Source organism: Bombus terrestris, chromosome 5, assembly GCF_910591885.1.
Source record: "Bombus terrestris chromosome 5, iyBomTerr1.2, whole genome shotgun sequence".
In the NCBI taxonomy this organism is placed as follows: domain Eukaryota; kingdom Metazoa; phylum Arthropoda; class Insecta; order Hymenoptera; family Apidae; genus Bombus; species Bombus terrestris.
The window spans coordinates 6,814,968-6,834,036 of NC_063273.1; the positions used below are offsets into that span (position 1 = coordinate 6,814,968).

Genomic DNA, 19,069 nt, shown 5'->3' on the forward strand with positions numbered 1-19,069 from the left:
CGGATTATGCGAGGACGCGTCGGGTCTCTAATCGACGGTTACGTTTCACTATTTTTACAAATAAACTTTTACCGTGACCAGGAATACCGTTAATTTCAAAGGTTAACCGTCGGAGAAAGTTTGCGGTATTGAAAAACGGTGCAACAAACTTTCAACACGGAAGGTCTCGCCCGTGTCAAGGCCTGCTTTGATAGACAGGTCTGCCTTTGTCAGTTATTTCCGCCAGGGATTTCACGGAATTTCCACTTTTTCCCAATACCTTTCCAACACACACACACAGACTCACGCTCACGTTGCTGGCCTACGAAAGACGCAACGTTTTCCGAGCGGAATATTATTCCATTCTCGGCGGCTTTTAGCGTGCTCTCGCGTTACCATCGTCGAACAAGCTCCCTCGAAGAAGCTTCTTATCCCGTCGGAAAGCCTGCACCGTGTAAAAACCTCGGCAAATCTGATATCTCGGGTTTTCGGCTCGGGATTCAATTTCCTCGTATGTCCTCGAGTGTTTTTCGATGTCGCGGCGGCCACGACCGGGAATTATCCGCTTCGATATTGATTACCAACGAGCCCTCGTTCTTCCCTTTCCCGTGCTTCGATTCGCTGTTTCGTTTCGAAAAAGAACGGTGAAAAAGAAGGGCTTCCTGATCGCGAAAATGTCATGGGACGCTGCGCGGACTGACCTCGCCCAGTTATTATATTTATTTATAGTTATTCATGCTGCTGTATTTACTTTTTTCACCTACACTCGTTCACGTTCCAGACACTTTGCAACGTCCATAGATAGCACGTGGGTGTGATATAATATGGTAATTGGAAGAGTTAAACAAGAAGCGATATTCGAGTCTGTAGTAGAGTGTCTGCTACGTCCACGAACTTTAAAATGATATTTTGAAGAAAGCAGCATTGACCGTAAAACATCGACAAAGAATCATCAGAACATTAAGAATGAAGAAAGAAAGAATAGCATTATAATTAGGAATTTATATTTACAGATTTGAACAGAGCTTTGCTTAAGATAGGAGATCCTGACTTGGAAAGAGACAAGAATTAGATAAGAAGAAATTGTCCACGCTATATAAAGTTTTCTCGATGAAAGAGCCGTTTTCAAACACCGTACGACGCTTACCACGTAAAGACGATTGGTCGTTTGATCGTTCACGAATCGCTGGCTTCGCCGCCCTTTCGACGTTTCATAAAGTCGAGCGTCCTTCCGCAGGCGGTTGTTTCTCGTTCGCGGGTCACAGAGTTTCACAGGCAGAAGCGTCGCGACGCGTTTATTTCGGAAAAATAGCAAAGCTGCGTGGTCGAGCGCCAGTCATCAACGATTCTCCAGGAGAAAAATACCAGCGTGGGCTTTCGCGCAAAGCGGCTGAAATGGCAAGTGTCGCGGCGACAAAATAATGCGCACAGTCTGACGCGTGTACAGCCGGTCGCTGATTCGTCGCCTGATTACGCGTGAATATCGTTCTTGTAATTATGCCACTGACATCCTAACTACATCGCATTCATCGTTCGCGCGTATCGCGTTATTGATTCGTTTATTAACCATACGCTGGCTCGTGCTGTTTAAACGTCGCGCGATTTGTAAATGGCGTGTTCGCGGAAAAACCTTGCGAAAGGCACGGGTCGGTCGTTCGATGTTTTCCGAGGTAAACGCGAATTTACGCGCGGCGACGTACCGCGTCAACGTTGCGAATCGCGTCCGTTAGAAATCGGTTTCCAAAAATTGTCACGTTTTTGCGATGTCTCTGGCAACGTCGTTCCTGGTTTTTTCGCTACACGTCCGCGACTACGGAGCCACGTTTCGAAGGTTTCCAACCGTAGAACGTAACGATGCGATTCTTCCGTTCCATTGACCCTGACTTTAATCACTTCGGGAAATTAGACTGGTTTTTGCCTTGCCAATCGAACTACGCTTGATCGAGTCTCTCGTAATCTCGAAAATACCCGCGATTCGAAGCATTTATCAAAACGACAAAATTCTATGCAGAAGAATTAGTACGATGATCGTTCACGAGGTTTATTAATATTCGTCGAATATATCAGGTTGTCCCCGAGCAAAAGTTTCTTTCGTTTCATAAGGAAATAATCAATTTTCCTCTATTTCTATCATCATACATAATCCAATAAAAAGAGTGTAATGTAGAATGAAATGTTAAACGAAAAATATTGTGCATCGATTATTTGCTTATGAAAGGAAAGAAACTTTTGGGACAAACTAATAGGTGTGCGATAGATAACTTGTAACTTTCATGTGTATTTGCAAATTTATTAGAAACTTTGCCAACATGATTATGACGGTCGTGCCTCAGTATGACGTTAGAAAAAATTCCAAATATTTTATATACACGCATTTGAGAGCTACTGTTCGGCTAAATATCAAAACACGTGTAGAGAAGGACGACTATTAAGTACAATAAGCTTCCGAAACAAAGCTCTCGTGCCGTGGAGAACATTCGCGGCAATGTTTAATCTCCCTTATTTACGAGCAATGGTCGTAACGCGTTTAATCGCGTTAGAAATGTCAGCAACCTAGCATCCAGCCTCGACACGACCCACAAACGCTTCTATTTATCATCCTTTCGAAACACGTGCCAGCCTGTCCAGGGAATCTCTCCGTAAAAACGAACAATTCCGCTATGATTCGTCGAGGCGAGCGCAATGGAATATCAGCGAATGTCAGGAGGCTAAGAATTTTCTCTCAAGGATATCGCGATTCGAAGGAAAGATAGGCAACGAGAAATATACTTAGAAGTTAAATGACAGGAGGGAGAAAATAATGAAAGAGTGGAAAATATACCGAGACGACCTAATCCAACGGTTAAACAGAATCTCCGTCGATTTAGCGGTGGGTTCGTTTGCAGTCGACCTGAGATTGCCTTATTTTTTCCCTCCTCTCACTCCGGATATCCTTACAACGTCGTTTCGGCCGTGGTATCTCGAATTTCCGTGAAGCGAGCCGGCAGTGTGGCCGTAATTGCGAAACGCCGGAATCTCCGCCGCTCCCTGATTTCACCCTCTCGTTCTACCGCCGGGTCACGGTCAGTCCGTTCTCTTTTTAATCGCCGCGTTTAATGAGAATCGCGGAACAACGTTAAATCGAGAAATAAATGAAGGAGGGAGGGGATGAATGGTCGATCGGCGGAACAAGAGGAGAAAATGAGAGGACGAAAGGAGAGAAGACAAACGACGGATGAAACCGACCATCACCGCTCCTTCAGTTAAGGGGTGAAAGGTGGCAGGGCGGGGGCTGAGGTGGCTTGAAAGGAAGAAAATAATCGAACGATTCCGGAGAATGGTGGTGGTCGAGGAAGTCACCGACGAAGCGTATTAAAAAGGTGCTCAAACGTAACAAGTAGAGCGATTTATCGGCGTAAGGTGGAACGAGATTAATAATGGAAAAATGGGCACGACCAGCGAGGAGAAAGGAAATCGATTAACGATCGTTCGAGACGGGAGGTTCAAGGCACAGCCACGCTGTCTGCTAAGCGATTTATCGTCTTTCGTATCCCGTGGTTTTCCCGTCTACCGAGGTAGATTAACTTTTGGCAGAAAAATTCGGCGCAAGACCTCGTTGCTAAGCTTTGCAAATGCGCATGGTTTCCTAGCGATTCTTTGAAGCAATTAAAGGGTTATAGCGTGTAGCCAGCCTTTGAACGGACGCGGACGGCCTTGTGCTGCCGCGTCCTAACAGGATTACGAGATTAAACGCGAACGTTGCTTGAGAACCCGCGGAACTCGGACTGATCTTTTCTATTTTAGGAATACGCGCATTTGCAAGCTTCCTGAAACCTTGGGCAACAGAGCCGCTGTGATTTTCCCCATTGGTCACCGTCCGCGTTTACCCTGCTTCGATTTTCACCTTCTTTCGACATTTAAAACGTCGAAGATTTAGGAGCCGCCTACGTTTCCACGAATTCTCCGTCTCCGATACTTCGGATCTTCCCTTCTGTCAATTCGAGCTGGAAATTACGGCAGTGTAAGCCAAGGTTTCGAAAATTTGCATCTACCTTGGTAATTAATTAAGGTAGAACTTCCTTGAGTCGAACGAATTTCGTACAACAATAAACGTGAAATTCGATGAAAAATAGCAATGGATCGAATTACAGCATTGCTGTGACGCTCGACCGTACGATTAATAAAAGTGATAAGTATATCACTGTTTTATCGGTGGTGGTTTTCTGAAATTCGAAATTAATAGTTTTCTCGAATTTCTGGAGCGATTGACTGGTTGCGCGCCAAGTATAGAAACGCGAGCATATGCACGTAAACGCATTAGGCGCATCGTGAAACCTAACCGCTACACAGTGGCTAATTAGTTGCAGTAGCGGCGCGATGAAAGCGGCACAGCTACGAGCACGCGTTCCTTTCAATTATACGCGCTGCTTCGACCAGACAACGCTAAACACGATGCACTCTTCATCAGGGCTAATTAATTAAACTGATGCTGACTTATTAAGCATTTATGCTCGTTCAGATATTGAAAACTCGCCCGAATACTCACAACTTCCCTCGTTATTGCTCATTTGGTACTCGTGATCGCGGTATGTCGTTGTATACAGTACGTTTCGAGGACTCTTCGTGATTTTTTAAATCTACAAATGTACGTATATATAATCATTCGGAATTGAGATACATTTTCAACTTTCTGTTACGAAACTTTATTACAGTTAAAATCAACGTTAATTGAAATTACGATTTTCCGTCCGAATTAAATACAGTCTGCTCATTTTATTCTCAACTTCTGGTACCTTCGATGAAACGTTGAAGCCGGTCTATTCATTCGTAGGATGTACATGTTCGTGCTCGAATATCAACTGAAAAGTTGTAAATGATTTTAGCATAGGTGTTTCTATGTAAATGTTCGTTTGGCGGTTACATCTGCTGCTATCTCACTGTACATGCAACAACATAGAGGTAGATTAATATTGGCTCGATCAGATGAAGTTTACTTGTTTAACCGTGTACCTACATTCTGCAAACATGTCTCTGTACGCGGAATTAGAAGCATCGTATTACATTTGTTTGACACAACGACATCCACTACAAATCCCCTTAGAACTTTACGCGACCGTGCAAAACTTTATGCGCGTACCTAATTTCTACGAGAAACATCTTGCTCCCATGCAGAGCATCGAAAATTCCAAGCATCAACATTTTCCGCTACTTCTGTCGAAATTAAACGGACATTCGCCGTCTCATTACCACGCTTATCGCTATGACGAAAAGGATAATTATCTGTTTAAATTTGCGCGTTGAACATCTACCAGCTTCCACGTACTATGTACGTACGTTTCCAAATTTATTTCTCACTCGACGAATCTCAGAATCTTTCGTACAACACGCTATATATTCAGAAAATTTCCAGAAACGTTCGAGTACTTTGTCGAGTGTTACCGCGTAACAAGATTTATCGAGCGAATCGATCCGGATCTGTGTCGTGATAAAGATTACAACTTCTTCGTGGCAAAGTTAGCGACTGTTCCGCTTGTAATCGATCGACGAGTAATAAAAGCCATCGAGTGAATGGCTGGAATCGCGGGAACAGCGAAATCGTCCTGGCGACTCGGAGGGCGCGTTATCGTCGATGTAAAATTATTCGTTCTGGCAAACGGAGATCGATAAATCGTGGCGCATAGGTAACGCGCAAGTACGAGTCGGGAATCATTTTTCCGCTGTCGAAGTGGTACGCGGATCCGTTAAAGCACAACGTAAACGTTTCTGCCGCTCGTTTATCTTCATTTTTTCCCTATTCCTAACCGCGTCGAATATATTTTATCGATGACGTTGGGAAAGACGCATCGACCCAAGTTGTATGACCCGGCCAAGATATTCAAGATCCAAACTTTCCGGATGGCCGATCAAAATGTTCGATTAAATTTCCCTTGGTGGAACCTTTCGAAGGCCGTAAAATCTGGAATTGCAGGCCGAGCAATTAAGGGCGCGCACAATTGCTTCCAAGTCGTTGAAACTCTTGGACCGCGGGAAATCCTTTCGGAAACAGTTTTCCAACTTCCCTCGCTCGACTTCGACCGGTATAAGCCGCAAGGGTGGAACGTATCCACCCGCTGTATAGGAAATGGTTGTAACGCCGCCACTTGGTCGCTTCCGTCGCTGCTACGTGTTCAAATAGATCGAGTGGATCTTTCGAGAAGATCGAGATCCACGGACGTTCGAGTTCTGCAGCTACTTCGCGAAATTACCCCAACTTTGTCAATCCGAATCTTCTTGTTTGTCGCCGCGAGAGAAATAATACGATCCATCGTTGCACCTTCGTCGCTTCGTCTTTCGGTTCGACTATCGAACGATAGTCGTCGAGTACGCTGAACGAAAAAAATCTTTGGCTAAGCCTAAGCGAACCTTCTTTCTTAGATTGCGAGGAAAGAAGCTGAGACTGTCGTGCAGAGAATTACCTAAGTCGTATATTGCGTCTAAGTAGCGAAATCTGAAAGAGAAGAACGGAGGATAAAACGAGGAGGGGATGGATTTTGTGGAGTAAGAGAAAACAATAGGAAGAAATCCATTTCTGATTTTAAATAGACAGACAGCGTCGCGAATCAGTCGCCTCGTAAACGATAGCGAGTGGATGTAAATTAGAAGAATAGTCACAGTCACGCACGTTCACGGGGCAGCTGGATTTATAAGCGAGGAACGTCAAAAAGAAGCGCTGGATCCTCTCTTAGCTGGTTTCTTTGTCTGGTCGTACGTGGTTGCCAGACGACAGAGGCATAGAGCGTAAAGAAGCGCAAGGAGGAAGAGCATAGCCGGATTAAGGTATAGGTTGAAGTATATATGTTGAAGTGATCACGGCTATGCTTCCAGAAAGCCAGCATTCTAGAAGAAATAGCGGTGACGTGTGCTAAATGGTCTGCAAATGGAGTCGATGATTACTCCGAGATCTCTCAGCCTGTTGGTAACCATGGCAATTGGTATTTCGTATTTTCTCACAGATATACGAAACAGAAACATTTTTTTCTTCGTTTTATCCTGCATCATTTTCAACTTTTACTTACAGCTTTGCGTAATAGGTTTATATCTTAAAAGGCTAAAATTTTCGAATAACTGTCAGTGATAAAGAGCACACACGGAAACATATAGGAAAAAGTATTCCATTGGAAATTCGTTAAAATTAATATTTCTTCGTCATGGGCCGGCTATGTCCGGAGGCCGTTTATTTTCACGCAAGTTCTAATTCATCGATGAACGTGGTCCCTCGACAATGGGTCGACTGTGATCGTGCGGAAGTGCCGCGGGACTATCTGCGGTGGCAACAAGGCCGCAGCGATTCGATCATCGAAACGTTGGCTTCTTTTGTGTCGGTGGCTTGGCCTCGTCAAAGGGGAATTCAATAAAATGGTAATAAAAACAATTCCGTTGAGGACAAACCCACTTCCGTCTCTTTCGCACCCGTCTGCTTTCAACTTCGCTGGAAATATCAATTTTTCGTGCCAGCCACACGATTATGCTGGTTTCAGTAATTAGAAGAACGGCTCCTTTATCATATGAAATTACATTGCCAGCAAGTTTTGTTACAAATATAACTATGCGTACGGTGCAATTCGTTGCTTTGTCCTCCGTTTGCGAAATAACGCAATTTTGTATATACACGAGGGATAATCGTATCGATAGATAATCAGTTCGCGAAACTTGTACAGTTTGTTTCTTCGGCGATCGTTAAATTGCAAGCGATTAATTTACGATGCAGCATCGAGCCAGTTAGAGGATGAACAAAAGGGGAACACGAGAGACGGAATATCGGCTCGTAAAATTGGCGAAACGAGCCACCGGCGGCTGTGTCTGAAAATAACTTTTAATAGGCGAGCTTTAATGGCCGTTGAACGAGAAAGCGAGATGAACGGTATCTTCTCGAAAGTCGAGCCGCTCTTCTCTTCTGTAAATACCGAAACGATTCTTCGAACGTCTTTTAATTGCGTTCCTCTCTCCTTCTCTCTCTTTCCTTCGCTCGCTCTCTCTCTGACGAGCTAACTCGATTCGTTCAATTTTAATCGATCGTGACTTCGGTCGCACGCCTACGTAGTCGTCCTTTTGATCTTCCTCGTTAAAATAAAGCCGCACATCGGGGTACCTGTGTTTCCAGTGGCGCACAGAGGGGCCGATACGCGACGCAATTCCCACGACGACGCGGGACGAGCTATTCGTTTGAAACGTCGACCGTGTTACACACCCGATCCACCATCGAGATTCCGGATTATCCGTTTCGTTCTTCATCCTTGCTTCGCTCTTCGGCCTGTTTCGAATCCCCTTTTACAATCGATCCCGACCCGCTCTTTGACGATAGACCTTCATATTTTCACGCGGCCAAACACTCGTTCGCTGGGATTTCTTTCTCGTTTTATATGTTCGCCTCGTTGATCATAGATCGGCGTGATTTTTATCGTCGTATAAAGCAGTGGACGCGACGCCGACGAGTCGATTTGAATTTAAAATCGAACTTCGCCTCTTTCAAAGCCACGAATTCGCGGATCGTGCTGTGTAAACGGAGCCTGAGAATGTTCCTCCGCTATTCCTACAAACCGTTTCCTACAGTATATAGCGTTCATTTGCATCTTTTATAAAGCTGCAATCAACCTTCGTCGAACGAACTAAATACCATCCTGAAATTGTAAAATAAATGTAATTTCTAGATGAGAGGTGACCCGGCGTTGAAAAAACGTTTCCAAGCGTACGACGAAATTTCGTTTATGCAACGAAATTTGTATAACGCCACACAGCACTCCGTATTATCGTATTCCGTTTACTCGCGTCCGTACCGTATCGAGCTGGTGGAAATCTCTCGAGCAGCAGTAATTTGAAAACTGGTCGCTCGTGTCTCGTACACAGGCTCGTGGAAATGTTTGACCGCGCGCGACACAAAATTTTTACGAATACATTACGCAACTCTTCGAAGTTTCATTTGCACTGTGTCCTCGTTACGGAGTTAATGCTACAGTTTGCCGCTGGTAGACTTCCAGCGAATAAAAGAAGATGGAAGAAGATGAAGTGGCAAAGATAGCGATTGCGTAACGTAAAACAACTGACGCGAAGTCGATCAGTCGGCCGCCACAGCCGTACAAAACCAGATCGTAACTCCTACTTTTGAAGCTTCACCGGTGAAACTTCGTTTCTACAGTTACCTCGTCTGTAAGTGTCTCGTGCTCCACACGCGATAACGTAAAGCGTACTTGGCTCGTTTGCACTTTCACCGATGCTCCTTTACGTACACGAAAATGATTCCGGCGAAAGAACGAGATACGCTTGGCAGACTTTCGGGAATGAAATAACTTTTAACTTTTATCTTGATTCAAACGCCAACTCGCTAATTAAAATACACGGCGCAGGGGCGCCAAGAGCCAAAGTGTTAATTTCCTTTTCCGCCTAATTTTCCCGGTGTATCGCGGTTGGCAGAAACTTGAGAGCATTAACGACAGTGTAATTCGAGGATTCTATCTCTAATTTCGATCGGTATACCGTTGGAAAACGGCGGCGGAGATCTTCCACGACTTTGGAATGAATTTTTGTGGGTCGTTGAGTCATCGGTAGATTAGAGAAATTTTGTACATTCGCGTGAAGATTAAAAGTACAAAACTGCACGGGATATAGGAACGAACTACCTCGGAATGTGTAATGAGATATCTAGAGTACAAGTATCGCGGTCATGGAATCGGAAGAATTCGAAATTTTCGATATTTCTCGCATTGCTGGTGGAACGAAAATTTACAAACGGATTCCTGCGTGGAACGTGGTGTATTCTACTTTAAAAAAGTGATATCCCTGCGCGTGGTATTAACGTAATCGCCAGAAACTGTAGCGCTCGTTACGCTAACGCAAATTGATAGATGAAACAAATCTCTATTTTGGTTTCACTTCTTTAGCCTTTAGCCTTCTTTGCTAAACATTGTCCGCGTTATAGCTGTTAAAACTGCGTTTACACGTCGAGCTTATTTGCTTCCGATACGCCGATACTCTATCGTGTATCATTTTCCAGCGGTTTCTCGGATTTTCCAACGGCAGGTACTCAGCCCGGTCGACACATCCGCTTCAACGAGCCCCTGATTCCAGCAACCGTATGTACGTTTACGCTCTCGAAGCGGCGATCTTCGTTCGTTTGCCCGATTACGATTAAAACGGTATTTATGCAGCGGCTCTATCGCCCCTCCACTCCGCATTTTCGTTTCAATCGGAATTGCAAGGATTAAACGCGCTCCACCAGCGATTTCTTTCCCATTGAAATTCATCGATTCGTTTCAGTTTATTAATTTCCACGATGCTAATGCTCGCCAGCGGTACGTGTTTGCCACAACCAATGCGATCAGGTCGCGCCAGATGTCGCTACGTTTTAAAACCCTTTGAGTGCTGTGAGCGCATATAGTGTCTGGCGAAAGCTATCGGTGTGGACTAAGGACATATATATGCGTTTTCTGTAAGTGCCCGGCATGGACTAAGGACGCATGTATGGGTTTTTCAATTTTTCCGAACACCTACGCAGAAGTAATACTATTACGTTTGTGTGAAATAATTATAAATGCATTCCTTACGGCAGTAAACAAATGCCAATAGTGGCTCGTTATTGTTGAAGTGGTCACCACTTGTAAGAAAACTCTACATCTGGTTTTTTTAGTTTTCTCAAGCACTGAATTTTTCACACACAACTAAATTATTAACTTGTGTTATATTTACTAAATTTAGTTTTCTAGTTTATTACCCAAATTCTAGTTAACTGTAAATTTCAATGTTTATAATAAATAATTAAAAATAACTAAAAAATAACGCTCTTGAATCATTTAATCTCGTGCAAAAGAATTACTATAACTTATTACGATTTGCGCTTTGAATAATCAATCAACAGAGTTCAGTCTAACGAAAAAGTATTCCGTCCACAGCGATCGTCAGCGCTAGACGCGCGCCGTCCGTACGGACGGCATAGGCCGCGAGTATTCAGCACTCAGAGGGTTAACTTTAACTTGGTTCGATGTGGTTTATCGGTATACTCGAAGAAAGCGACATGAACACAGCGAGTTCGTAGAATCGTAGTTAGAATCTGCGATTTCCGATCACCAGAATGGAATAATTGGAGATTCTTCGGGCTGCTTCAACGCAGATACCACGTCATCTTAAAACCAGTTCTTCCTTTGCGGTGTAGCGGAGAGCTGCCCGGAAGTCACAGCGAGTAGACGATAGTCGCTTCATAAATTGAGAAGCAAAGAAACATGTGCCGAGTATTATAATTTTTTAAGAGTTTCCTTGGAATTTCCTATCTTATTTCCTTGCGATAAATGAATTGCTAACTATGGTAAAAGTCGGCTTTGCAAAGAATTTGAAATCGAATATTTATCCCAGTTTTAACGCTTTACGTTACCTCGCTACATCCTCCCTCTTCAAATATGCAGCGAAACTGTTTTGAAGTCGAACTTTCTTAAATCGCGTCTCGGTTCGTCGGTTCTAAACGGCGCTGGTCTGACTGACCGGCCCTTTCTCTTTGATCAGGGCAGTCAATTAATCCCTTAATGAAAAATACACAAACTCCGGTTAATTGCCTGCTTTCCAACGAGACGGGGTTTTTGGAAGGAGAGAAAACTAGCGGATTTACGTGGCTCGCTGTTCCTTTTTCAGCTGTCGAGGAAAAGCAGGTCTTAAGAACGTTCGGCTTAGACGGGTTTGTATCGCGTACCGCACGTGCGCCGTATTTTTCACCGGCTTTCGAGCTGTAGCTGCATTTCCCTGAAATTGTAACGCGCGAAACAACAAGGCGAACGGAGAAGAAACGCCGCAAGGGAACACCGTTCAACCAAATGGACGAGTTTAAATGTGACTCCTCGTTGCAGTCGCGATTAAACGATCGTAAGTGACTGGCTTGGAATTTTTCTTTCTCGCGCGGCCAAATTTCCAACAATTTTCAAAGAAATAATTCGCAAATGATCTCCAAAAAGAAATTGGTCCGAGAAATTTCTTCAAAAGTCCAATTCCTGTTCGAAATCCTCGATATCGTAAAAATAATACAAAATGGAAAGGATGTGTTTATCGAAGTATAATACTTCTGCCGCAGTTCGATTATTTCTTACTTCTGGTTGTAGTTGTTCGCCTAATCCTCGGGACCTTCGCTGGATCACGGCGAAATGCGAAGTTGAAACTCGATTCTCAAGGAAAAGTTTATCGCCGCCGTTGGTTCTCCAATCGTTGACCAATTGTTCCCTGCGCCGGCGATTCCGAGCTGCTCTTTATTGGTTCGTTCCGCGATAGGAAAACAGCAGAACAATAGGAAAGAAGTTGAGGGGAAAAGCTTCGTTCAATATCATTCCGCGAGTTCGCCAACGAACGAACCGAAGTGAAACCGGAGGGAAACTCGATTCACGGTGATTCGACGCGAACGATCGATAAACAGAGAGAAGAGAATGGAAGAAAGTGGACAACGGGAAAGAGAAGTTTGTTTAATCGCGGTTACGTTATTCCAAGACTTTCTCCAACTTCCATTAAATTTTGAATGGCACTGTCTTACCAGGGATATGATGGTCCTACTAAATCACCACGCCACTCGGCGATAATGCACTGGCACAAATCGGTGTTCTCGATTCCCTAAGCTCTCGGAGGTCAATTAATTCGATTGAATTTCTAGCGTCGCTTTAATTAACCTGCCCTTTCCCCGTCCCTCCAACCTTCACCCCCGCCTTTTCTTCGTCCAAGAACATCCCCCTCTTGTTCCCCACGAATAACGTCCGCCACGATACAACTTCCGTCGATGTTTACTTCGTTTACTCCTTCGAGCCGCTACTTTGCTTTTTGTTTCCTTTATTCGAGCTTTTCGTAGAATCTTGTGAACGTTTTGACGCGCTCGATTTGCGGCGGCAACGCAAGGTATCGTCAGGTGCGGACTAAACGTTGATATCGGGCGACATCACGTTGCTGTTAATTTGAGCAAAACGAAGATTTTTAACAAAAAGCCTGGGTTACTGGTTAAGGTTACTAGTTAATTTATGCGTATTTTATGCGAAATTTGAAAGGCTTTATACGACTTCGCGTGATAATTACAACCTGACGTAATTTAATTTCTATTTTCTCTTTTTCGAAACGGTGAAACCAACTTCGTTACTTTCTCGGCTCAGCTAAATTTTAATGTTCAAAGTTTCTCAATTCGACGCTTAACGGTGCGTCTTCGGGATGCTGAATTTTATGCGGAAGAGGAGCAAGCACGAAGAGCGCGAATCGGTTTTAGGAAGAAAAAAGGAGGAACGTTCCATTATTTTAAAAGCAGCTCGAAGCAGAGGACGAGCAGGAATATTTTATACGTTCCTCGGGATGCCGGGGCGAGAAAAGAGAAGAAAATCCAATGTGGCTGCGGGTGATCGCGCTACCGTGAAATATTGGTCACGCCGAAACTTTTCTGCGTCTTTAATTAAACCGTGCTTATCGAAACTCGCCAACTTTCCCGCAGATTATCCTCTCAGCCTGAAACACGATATCTCGTTAATTACTACGATCAATTACCACGTTATTTCCGTGCAGTCTCGTTAATATCAATTCTCTCAGAACCGAATTTTCTTTTCTTTTCTTATAGCCTATGAAAAAAATTGTGATTAATGGAAATACAATTTTTGTGGACGGTTTTGTAAAAGAAACATTGAAATTTGCAGCCAGTTTTACCGAATGCAGGTACGTTTTTCATCTGGTTAATTGATAACTCGCGAAAGGTGTGAAACGGTTAATGCAACGTTTCCATCTTTTTCCTTTTTCTCGTTTTTCCGTCACGTTGCATAAGAAAATATACGAGCGAGCAATAATATGGTAACAAGGCCACGGTCTGCGATAATTTACGCGATATTACATTAAACGCAAAAGTGAGGAAATATTACAAAAGTATCGAAAGACAAAAGTCGAGAACAACGACTGTAAACGTAATCGCATTCGGAAACAATTCGCGATTAACCAGCAAACCACGAGGATTACGATCTTCGAAATTTTCTGTCGTATCGTTCCATCGCGCTTCTCCGTGCAATTAAACGAGCTATAAACCAAGACGCTCGCGCCTTCCAACGTCTATAAAAGCGAGAACCAGACCTCGCAGTTTGTCCACCATCCTCGGTTTCTAGCGAGCCGATAAAATCGGCCTTTAAGTTGATTCTGCGCCGACGTAATGCGACAAGGAACAGATTTTCTAGGTCGTCGGCGTGGTATGAGCGCAGGAAAGCGGCGCTCTAAAAAAAAAAAAAAAAAGAAAAAAGAACAAAGCACCGGGATGCTCGTAAATCTGCTCCGTTGCACCGACATCCAGCTACAACAGCTTCCGTAAATTCGTAACGAAGAGTTATCAGCGACGATAACGCGAACGAGCACGTTGCGGTTGTTCACTTGTAGGAAGTGAGATTAATCTGAGAAATTGTTAAGAGCTTGTCAGATCAACTGCAATAATTATATCTGGGTCGAAACTTGCCCAAGGACGGATAAAATCTATATGTACGTACAGAATTCGCATAACGTTGCGATAAGAGTTTTTATCATTATATTATTCTATTTATATTATACATATTTTCTATTGTAGTATCGTAACTACTATAATTAGTTTATTAATGATAAGTAGATTGAACAGATGTTAATTGAACGGAAAGTAATGTTTGTTGAACATGAACTAATCGCAGCAAACGTATGATAATTAACACAACTAAGTAATTAATCAACGATTCTCATCATCTCAACTCGTACTGCTGTTAATTCGTTTTCTGTCCCCTTGTCTTTTGTCTTAGCCTCACTACGTACATGCTCAGCAGCCGCTCGTTTATAATTCACGCGACACCCCCCAGGCCCCTCGTTCGTGATACCACACTATCGTAATTTCAAATTCCTTTGAGAGACTTTGAGTAAACGTCTCTGTATTTTCCTTATACAAAATTTGTCCAACGAGGCTAGAGAATTGTATGCACGACACACGTGATTCTTAGCTGGCGTTCATCATCTTCCTTCTGCCACTTTCGCAAATATTAGGTCGTCCGAAAAGTTTCTTTCGTTTTATGAGGAAATGATAGAAGCCAACGTTTTTTGTTTTATATTATTTTATCGAACTACGTACGACCCATTTTGCCCCGTTCAGATAAACACCGCGACATTTCACAGACTTGGTTTCACGTTTGTATGAAGGTGCATTGCTGTAAAAAGCACGTTTGCGAATGAAAGACACTCCCCGGACAATCTAATAATTTCCACAAATTCCAGCATCGTTATCTCGCACAAATGCAAAATCCTAATCGACTAATTATTTTCTTGATGGTTCAAACCAATTGTCACATCTTGTAGGAAATGAGAAAGCGACCTATGACAATGGAGAGAATGCTCTTCGGCTGTTTAAGGGACTTACATGCTTAGACGTGTTTTCGGCGAATTCGGCTGCACTTTCTATCGCGACCTTCCCTCGGGAACGCGCGTTTCTGGTTCGCGACCGTTGAGCAGACGAGAAACGTGTACATCGCTAAAATGTGGGTCACGCGGAGAAAGGGACGAAGGGAGGAAGGGGACGATCTATTCTGCCGAAAGAAACTGGACGAAAAGCGCTGGGGACAAAACCGGAACAAAGAGCAGCCGTATCTCTTTATCTTTCTCTGTCTCTTGTAGCGCATTTTTCGCGAAACGAAACAAAATTAATTCCCTCGACGGCTGGCTCAAATCACGCGCATCGTTCCTCGCAATTATACCATGGACGCTCGTCCTTTCCCCTTTTCTCACCCCGCGGCCGCTCTACTTTTTTTCCCTCGAAACATCTCCCCTAGCAGCGGGCAGGATTCGATACTCGAAAAGTGGTAGAAAAGCGAGTCAAGGACGCAACATTGAGCGAACATCGAGGACAACTTGGACGTTTAGAAGAGCCGTGATGGACGGATTAATGGATCGGCTGTGTACGGTCGGCGGAAAAGAGTCCTTGGTAAAATTGCCGTCTGTATTGCTTCTCCGATGCGGTTAACTCGCAGCCGTACGCGACATGTCTGGCGGTTTTTCAAATGTCACAGGCTGATATACGCGAACGTTTCGCACGATAATTCCCATCGTTTCATCGAATAACCGACGCGAACGTCGAACGATACGAGAGGAATTCGTTTCTCCTATGTCTTTCGATCGATCGAAACGTGGTAATTAAAGGTATCGAAGAAACGATTGGTCGATGAAGAAACCGCGATTTCCATGCATTCGGGCAAACTGGAGCAAGGTCCTTTCTCGTTTCTGAAAGAAGCTCGAACCTCGAGTAAAAAGGCTCGATCCCTCGGCCTCTCCTCCGTCCTGCATCGTCTACTTTCCCGGCTCGATAACCATGGCTATCGACGACTACCTTCTCGTCCCGTCGTTTCCCATCAATTTCACTTTCACTCGGTGCACGGAGCATTTATTAATATCCATCCCCTGTCCACGGTACAAGCAAGATGCTGGTAGCATCATTGGACGTGATGACGCGAGATATTACGTCACTGTTCCATCGCGTTATTAATATCCATAAATCGAGCAGATGCGTGCGTAACGAGCGTTCACTGGGCCCTGCGTCTTCCCTCCGCGGCTATTAATACGCGCCCCGATGTTCCTTTTCGATTCTTCGGCCGCTCGACGCGCGCTCGTAATTTACGCCCACGCCGGCAGAGATCTTGAATGACAGCGTTTACGAGCGCCGCTTGCAAACAGGATACTTGGCAATTTGAAGCAGCAACCGCGAGAGCCGCGATAAATTACGCGTCCGTTTCGCTATCGATTGCTACGCATCGTGGCTCGTGACGGATGTCTGTTTTACGCGAGTCTCCATCTATTTTATCGCACTGACGAATGTGCTTCGGAACAATTTCTCGATATATCTTCTTATCGCTTTCTACGTTTCACTTTGACACGCGTTATCCAATCCTTCAATAAGATATTCGGCGAAACATCGAGATTTGGTATACTTGCATCTAAATTAAGAACGTAGTATGTTTGATACGTTGCGGTATCTTTCGCAGCCACTGTACACGTTGAATTCGTTATCGGACATGTAGTTACATGCCATGTTGAGTCACGGTTTAGCAGCGTGTTTCTTGCCACTGGCAGATAGGTAGCAAAGATATAGCCGAGAAAAATGAGTCTCTCGGCGATGTCCGTAATCGTGCACGTGAGATAACAATTTTAAAGAACGCTCTGTGTGTCGCGGTTCGTGGGGTCGTTTGCCAGCTCTTCCCGACCTTGCAGTTAAAAGATTCACATTAATTACACCTTTTATCTAACCGTGAGCAATTACGGTGATTTAAAATCACGACCTAATTAGGCGGCGGCTCTTGATAAGACAATCATTGATATTCTCTTTCTGTCTGATTGTCTTTGAAACTTATTGCAGATACCGCGATCGTTTCATCGCGTCACGATTCATTACAAAACGTATCTTCTCTTTAAATAACAACGATACCAGGATGTTGTAATAATTCAAACAAACATACGTTTGTTCACGCGTGAACGAATTATCGATAATAAATCGTTAGTCGCATTCTCTTAGGTCTTAGACCGGTTCGATATCCGTGACCTTGTCCGTTTATCAGCTAAAGACGATTATTTGCTAAATAATTATTAATTAACACAGCGATATTATTATCGGCCAACCTATTCTTTTTCCTCTAATCAGTTTTCGCGTCAGAGTGACATAATCTCGGTGAACGAACCTTCAGTGATTCATTGTCACCTTATCGAGGCCACAAGCTGTCTCTTATCGCCAGCTTCTCGAGACTGGCGCGTGCCACACACGCGACAATCGGTCGCGCTCTTACACATTATTGCCGACCATTTGCGTAATTGTCTGATGGTATTTGTCTCCTACTAACGCCGGCGTTCGCGATATGGAATGAGAACGCTCGTTTCAATGATGTAATTGTCACGGTATTCTTCTTCGAATCGACCTTCTCTTTCTTCAGGCTATGACTCGACAGATCGTCGGGCTATTGACCCACGATCTTTCGAAAAGCTACGAGGCAAGGGCATGATAAATCAGATTTCTTATCTTTATTTTGCGGAAGATCAGATTTAATCGTCGTATTGTATTTGTTTTACGCGCTAAATATGTATCTTTCCGTCGACTTGGACATTTCTTCAAGGTATCATAATCTCAGCGACCAAAATAGATACACGTTTTAAAGCAACTTTTAAATGTAAATTTTACATCGAGTTAATAAGCTTATACGGCGCTACGATGCTACGCAAATTTCGATAATATCACGGTGTTCTCTGAACTTGGATGGGACAAAGTGCCACCAGACGCCAGAAACAAAGTGTCGCGTTTACCTTACCTCGACGCTTTATGTCCGCGGGTTTATTCTCTAACAGCGAAGCAACTCTTCGCCAAAAGCACGCTTGAAGACTACAAAGTACTGCAAACTAACGAGCGCCCACGCGACACTTAATTAGTTCTAACGATCGTATCGTCACCAGAGGTGGTCAATTACCGGTGTTGTTAGCATCGCGTCGCGACGCGGCCCTTGCAACCTCATCGTGCTATCTTCCCGCTAACTACACAACTTTACATCGTCTCTTATCTATCTACAGGAGCAAGTAGCAACTAAGTATTACATACTTGCTCGCTGGAAAACGCGAACGTTCGCGCCTCCCAGACGCCTATGTACGTAGTTGTCTACGAGGAATCAGGCGATACGATAAGAGAAGACACGTTATATCTACGACGCGAGGTTCACGGGCGTCTGTTGTCGCGTTCAAAGCACGCGATTTCTTCGCGTTACCCGCACATGCTGAGTCGTGTGGAATCAATTCGAATGGATACTTCGCCTTTTTCTAGATATTCGTCGTACATCGCGAATGCACAAGTACAGGCCGAGTAACATGTCAAACGAATGGGAGGTGACCACTTGTAGAAAAATAAGAGAAAAATATGCAATACAATTTTTCCATCCCAGACTTGGTTTTCGAGAAAATCAAGTTTGAAAATTTGTCTAATGTATTTGAAGATGGCTAATTCCCAGCTAGACAGAATTAAACAATCGACAGATGATCGTACTGCGTGTGGAAATAAATTGAAAACGTGGAATAAAATGCTTTGTTTCCGAGAGAAATAAATTTGAAAACTTGTCGTACGCTT

At 43.9% G+C, this 19,069-nt stretch overlaps 1 protein-coding gene across 2 annotated transcripts in view; it reads right to left on the bottom strand.

Annotated features, from left to right (window-relative positions):
• The window catches only part of LOC100650276 (sodium/calcium exchanger 3), a 116,333-nt gene that overhangs the window by 52,308 nt on the left and 44,956 nt on the right, over positions 1–19,069 (bottom strand). Inside the window, exon 4 of one of the 2 annotated variants that reach the window (XM_048405882.1) lies at positions 970–4,817. The exons of the other annotated variant lie outside the window; for it this stretch is intronic. Coding sequence (XP_048261839.1) covers positions 4,780–4,817 — 38 coding nt within the window. The 3' untranslated portion in view covers positions 970–4,779. Of the gene's footprint in view, positions 1–969; positions 4,818–19,069 lie in introns of those variants that run through there. 2 annotated transcript variants of the gene reach the window in all.